Source organism: Microtus pennsylvanicus, chromosome 7, assembly GCF_037038515.1.
Source record: "Microtus pennsylvanicus isolate mMicPen1 chromosome 7, mMicPen1.hap1, whole genome shotgun sequence".
NCBI classification, from domain to species: domain Eukaryota; kingdom Metazoa; phylum Chordata; class Mammalia; order Rodentia; family Cricetidae; genus Microtus; species Microtus pennsylvanicus.
The window spans coordinates 69805388-69811562 of NC_134585.1; the positions used below are offsets into that span (position 1 = coordinate 69805388).

At 39.8% G+C, this 6175-nt stretch overlaps 1 protein-coding gene across 1 annotated transcript; it reads left to right on the forward strand.

Annotated features, from left to right (window-relative positions):
• The first annotated feature begins 4572 nt into the window (after window positions 1-4572).
• On the forward strand, window positions 4573-5288 carry LOC142853798 (large ribosomal subunit protein eL19-like). Its single transcript, XM_075978963.1, has one exon. It carries the CDS (start codon window positions 4602-4604, stop codon window positions 5190-5192), a length of 591 nt encoding a protein of 196 aa, XP_075835078.1. The 5' UTR covers window positions 4573-4601; the 3' UTR covers window positions 5193-5288.
• The last annotated feature ends 887 nt before the right edge of the window (window positions 5289-6175 follow it).

Below are 6175 nucleotides of genomic sequence, written 5' to 3' on the forward strand. Positions count from 1 at the left end.
GATAGCTATATATTATCTTTCTATTGAGGATTGATATTGGTAGAAGGTAATAATACTTTGAAGCTATGGCCATACATAAGTCAGCAGTTGGATATGTCACTAGATTTGACACATATAGAATGCAATGCATTGATGCTTTTTTCTTTTCTGTCACTGCGACATGTGGTCAGCTTGACATTAGGTCAGAGCAGAGATAAGGTAAGCAATTCAACAACCACAGACCTCTGTGCAAAATCAGAGCTCCTTGTACCAATTCAAATAGAGAGATGATTTTACTCCAGAAATACAAATAAACTAATCACCTGGCAGAAAATGGCTTAAGAGGAAAAGTCCTTCTTCAATCGCATCATTATAACGATTGTCAGTGATTATTCCTCCACAGTTTCTGAGGCAAGCTCTGCTCATGTAACACAGAGTGTTAGATTTTGTTATTTTTGTTCTACTTTGTCCATGGTTTTTAATTTCAAATACCATTCAATGGAACAACAATGAGAAGACCTGAGCTTTCTATATCATAGCTAGCTTCTGACTTTATTTGTGTTGGCTTAGAGTTGAAAGTGAAACATCTCTTTAGATCAGAAGAAATTATGTGTCCCGGTATATAGCCCTAAAAGAGGTACAGTCAGTGTTAATTACAAAAAAAAAAACCAAAAAAAAAAAAAACCCAAAAAACTCCAATGAGTTTAACAGGTTTCCAGTCAGCTATGTCAGACATCCTTAGGGTTTTGAAGTTGAATGCGCTTGTTCAGATGTCTAAGTTTTTCAGAGAGAGTAGGACAATAGAGGAGGTGACTCTTAACATGTTTTCCATGACCATTTTTTATGGGTGATTTTATGAACAAGATATGTAACTCAGCATCATTCCAGTTATGGTCCATGTTTCCTTGTTTCACGTGTGCTTGAATTCATACACACGTGTGTATCTCTATGGGCATGTATATGAAGGCGTATAAAAACTGAATATTATTTAGTTACATTAACTACTTAACGATAACAAATAATTTCCAATTACTGAGATTCAGAGAAGTAATATTTAAAAGTAGACAAAATTAGTTTGTTGTACTGGCCTTAGAAATCATGTTGCATTAACATACCACATTGACAAAACACAGGCTTAACTTTGAATGAAGCCGTATGATCAAAACTAGAATAAAAGCAGTTTAAGTTATGGACAAGTAACATTTTGGGAAAAATCTATTTCACAGTTTAATCATGCCTTTTTTTTTTGCTTTGGGACTTCAAAATATTTTCTCCTAAATCACTAAAAAAATCAATATCTAATAAAGAGTCAATACATATAAAAATTTCTCTTTCCAGCTTTGTATCAACTGGATATTCTAAAGGTTCAATGATAAAATATTTTTCTCCAGTAGTTTGTATGCAAACAAACTTCAGCATGCTTATATTTGAATGAACGACTACACTTACAAAGATGCCAGAATGTATTTAACATCAACACAGTCATATGAGAAAAATTTACAAATGATACGGGCATTTGAGGAAGAAGGAAAATAGTACTGAAAATATGTGCTGTATAAGAAGTGGTGAGCGAATGAATTGGTTGATAAACATGTAAGCAAGCATACAAACATCTTAAGTTTTGTAAAGTAATATTTATGCCTAATTTCAGAAACAAAAGTCTTAGATAATGATCCCATGTAATTTGGTGTAATTGTACACTGCAATATCATATTAGTTGAGAAGAGAAATACCCTAATAATATTCACTGTTATAGAGTTAGATGTATAATATTATGGATATAATTCAGAATCTCCATAATAAGGCAGCACCTAAACACTAGCAAGTAAGCCTCAGAGAAGTATTCTATAAACAAGAAAAAAACTAGCGCAAGAGCAGAAATAAAGTAAAAAACAGAAAATAGAAAGACACCGCCAATATAGCCGCACTACTTTAACGTCTGTGGCTGTGAAAAACGCTCTGACCAGATGCAGCCTTGGGTGGCAATGGTTTAATTGACTCAGATTCTACATCACAGTTTACCATTGAGGGAATTCAAGACAGGAATGTAAGGCAGGGATGAAGGCAGGGCCAAGGAAATCACAGCCAAAGAAGTATGGTAGAAACCAGGGTGCTTGCTGGGTGCTAGGCAGGCTTATGCTCAGGTAGCTTTCTTATATAGTTCAGGACCTGCTGCCTAGAGATGACATCACTACCGATGGGTTGTTCCCTCCTTCATCAATTAGCAAGCAGGACAACCACCCATAGATATGCCTATAGGCCAACTGATATACACAATTCTTCCATTAGATTCTCTTTCCAAATAACTCTAGGTTCTCTTAAGTCAATAGTTAATGCTAACTGGAGTGACATTAGTAATCCTAATGAAGATATGTAGAGTGAGTATTTCCTTCACAAAGGTGGCATTGGCATGTAGAAATTTAAAATCCCAGTTTTAGCTACTGGACTTTTATAAGCCAGAACCAAAAATGTGAATGGACAAATGTGGCGGACTTCTTGACCGGTGACGGAAGAACGACCACCACACCAGGATTCCACTCAGATCACGCTTTACTGGAGTGCCCTTGATTGATGGGGAGCAGGAAAGGAGGGGGCAGGAAAGCGAGGGACAGGGAGCAAAGGGGCAGGGAGCACAGGGGAGAGACAGCAGGAAGCGAAGGGGAGCAGGAAGCGAAGGGGGAGCAGGAAGCGAAGGGAGAGCAGGAAGCGAAGGGGAGCAGGAAGCGAAGGGCCTGGGGTGCACTTAGGCAGCCGCTTAAATAGGGAACTGGCATGCTGGTTGCCCTGTGATTGGCTGCCACCAACAGCTGACACCAGACCGCATCGGGATAGGCTCAAAGATCCTCATCCACCCCGCATGCGGGAAGCGGGGAGACGCGCAGCTCTCAAAGCCAAAGCCAAATATGGAGTTGTTCGTAACAAACAAGACAGGATGTCGGCGCCATCTTGTAATGGCGATCCTGTCCGGCTCACTACAGACAAAAATGCAGAAGTGGTCATATGTCATCTATGATATGGCATGAAAGAAGGTGTGCTAAAAATATTCTTTCTGGTATTCTCAGAGGAAAAACAGACTTTAAGAGGTTTTGGGCTCAAAGTGGGCTACTACATCATGACAGATTTCCCCAGGAAGATATAGTAGTTCTAATTTGTATGAACCTATTAAGTATAGCAAGGATTAAATTAAAGAACAATGAAGAACAGAAAACCTAGGCATAAGCATAATTAAAGATGCTAAAGACTTCTACCATAAACTAGAAAGCAGTAAAAGAAGAAACTAAAGAAAACCTCAGAATATGGAAAAAGTTCCATGTTTATAGATCAACAGAATTAACACAGTTAAATGGGCATGTTACTAAAAATGATTCAATCTATCAAACTTTCAATAATATTTTTAGCAGAAAGAAAAATTCCTAGAATTCTTATGAAAATTCCAAATGTTCGAAAAAATCCTGAGAAAAAATAACAGTGCCGGAGGTATCCCATGTATTCCTGACGTCAATTTATACTATAAATCTGCAGTAACAAAACCAGTGTGGTACTGGTACAAACCTGGACATGTAAGTTGATGGAATAGAATTGAGGACCCAGATATAAGTCCACAGAGCTACAGTCATCTGATTCTTAACAAAGGTGCAAGTACCATGCATGAAGAAAAGCAGTCTCTTGAATAAGTAGTGCTGGGAAAGCTAGATGCCCATAGTAGAAGGATGAAGGTGACTTCCTGCTTCTCATCCATTTCAACTCAAAATAGATCCAGTATCTTAATGTAAGGTCTAAAACTTTGAAGGCCATATGGAGAAACATCTCCTATGTAGGTTTGATTAATAATTTTGTAAATAGATCATCAATAGCTATTATGTATGGTCCAGAGAATGATGTACAATAATAGCCATACTTTCTGTATTCAATAAGTGAATTTCTTAAGAAACCTAGAGAGAGAGAGAGAGAGAGAGAGAGAGAGAGAGAGAGAGAGAGAGAAGAAAAGAATCATCAATGCCATCTAAGAGAAACTCACTGAAGAAGACAGCCACTTGGAGTGCCCAGACTTTCCTGAGCAGTGGATAATGTCCTCCTCAGGTGGGGTTGTCAAGCAAAAGAGCAAATGACATAGACAAAAAGAGCATCATCAAATGGATGTTCATGGCACCCAGCAGAAACTAGCTGGGGAAGTTGAAGCAGTCAGTTGCAGTTCCTGAATGAGAATTCTCTGTATGGGCGACTTCCCAGGCTGAACTTCTAGTTTGCCTTTTACTGAAGCTTTTATCTGGTAAGATCAATAATAGTAACATCTATCAGAAATGGTACTCTTTCTAACTGTTCTCTGAGGTGACATATTTTAATTCTCAGGCCACCGCTGTTGTTTTTCCTGGCTCTCACCAAGTTAGGGCATCAGTCCATCCTATGACCTTGGGGGACACTTGAAAGAAGCATGCTCTAGTCTGAAGTGGGCATAGATAGTATCTCCATGTTAGAACCAGTTTCTCAGGGAGCCTAAACAGCACAATGATAATTTACCGATATAATATGCATTATAGTAGCTAGAAAATCATATTAAGAATCTCCAAATGGGAGTATAAGAAACAGTGAACAGCTTTCCTTTCGCTGCTGCGTCCGCAGCCATGAGTATGCTCAGGCTACAGAAGAGGCTTGCCTCCAGTGTCCTGCGCTGTGGTAAAAAGAAGGTCTGGTTGGACCCCAACCAGACCAATGAAATCCCCAATGCCAACTCCCGTCAGCAGATACGGAAGCTGATCAAAGATGGGCTGATCATCCGGAAGCCTGTGACTGTGCATTCCCGGGCTCGATGCAGGAAAAACACTTTGGCTCGACGGAAGGGCAGGCATATGGGCATAGGAAAGCTGAAGGGTACTGCCAATGCCCGAATGCCCGAGAAGGTGACCTGGATGAGAAGAATGCGGATCCTGCGCCGCCTCCTCAAGAGATACCGTGAATCCAAGAAGATTGACCGCCATACGTATCACAGCCTTTACCTGAAGGTCAAAGGGATTGTCTTAAAAAACAAGCGGATTCTCATGGAGCACATCCACAAACTGAAGGCAGACAAGGCCCGCAAGAAGCTCCTGGCTGACCAGGCTGAGGCTCGCAGGTCTAAGACCAAGGAAGCAATAAAGCGACGGGAGGAGCGCCTCCAGGCCAAGAAGGAGGAGATCATCAAGACTCTGTCCAAGGAGGAAGAGACCAAGAAATAGAGCTTCCCTCGAGTCTGTACATAGTGGGCTGCCTGTGGCCTCAGGTGGATCAGTCATGAAAATAAAACAAGCCTTAAAAAAAAAAAGAAAAAGAAACAGTGAACAGAGGGCAGAGGCAGTTAGGAGAATGAGAAAGGGTCTCTGCCTTTGCCTGCTATTTATTCAACAGGGAACAGATGTTAACATATGCAAGGACTCAAAAATTAAACATAACAAAGATCAAATAATGAATTCAGTCGATAATGAATTGACCTGCAGAAACATTTTCAAAGAAGGCAGTGAAGGTGGTAAAAACAATACATGAAAAACGTACAGTATCTTTATCCATAATAGCAATACAAATAAAAACTACATCTCTCTCCAGCCTGCATGTTTGTCAGGAAAATAAAACAGAATAACTTGGAAAGAATCAGGGAGTGGGAAAGGAACACTAACTAACACGTGGTTGGGAAGAATGTAAAATAATTCAGTCTCTGAAGAAATCACTATGGTGATTCCTCAAGTGTTGAAAGTAGAGCTACTATATCGTCAGCTATACCACCTCTATGAATAAGGCATTAAAGTCAACATACAAGAGATTTGTCAGTATACCTGTTTATCTTCACATGAACCAGTTATCAAGCTGTGGAATCAACCAGAAGGCCCATCATCAATGAGTGGATCAAGAAAATGTGGTATATACAAACAGTAGGATTTTATTCATCCATAAAAAGAATGAAGTCCTGTCACTTGCAGGGAAATGGATGGAGCCGGAGAGCGTGGTGTTTGAGAGAAGCCAGATGCAGAAAGCAAAGTGTCACTTGTACTCTTTCAGATGTCGAATTTAGAGGAAAAGAAATATGTGAAAATAAGTGGGGGCTGACTTGAGATGTCAGAGAGGGACATGTCGGGCAGGAAAAAGAGATTTACAAAGGTGTTTGAAGACAGGTGAATATGATAAAATATGCATTTATGGCAACATCATGATGAAACTCATTACAACC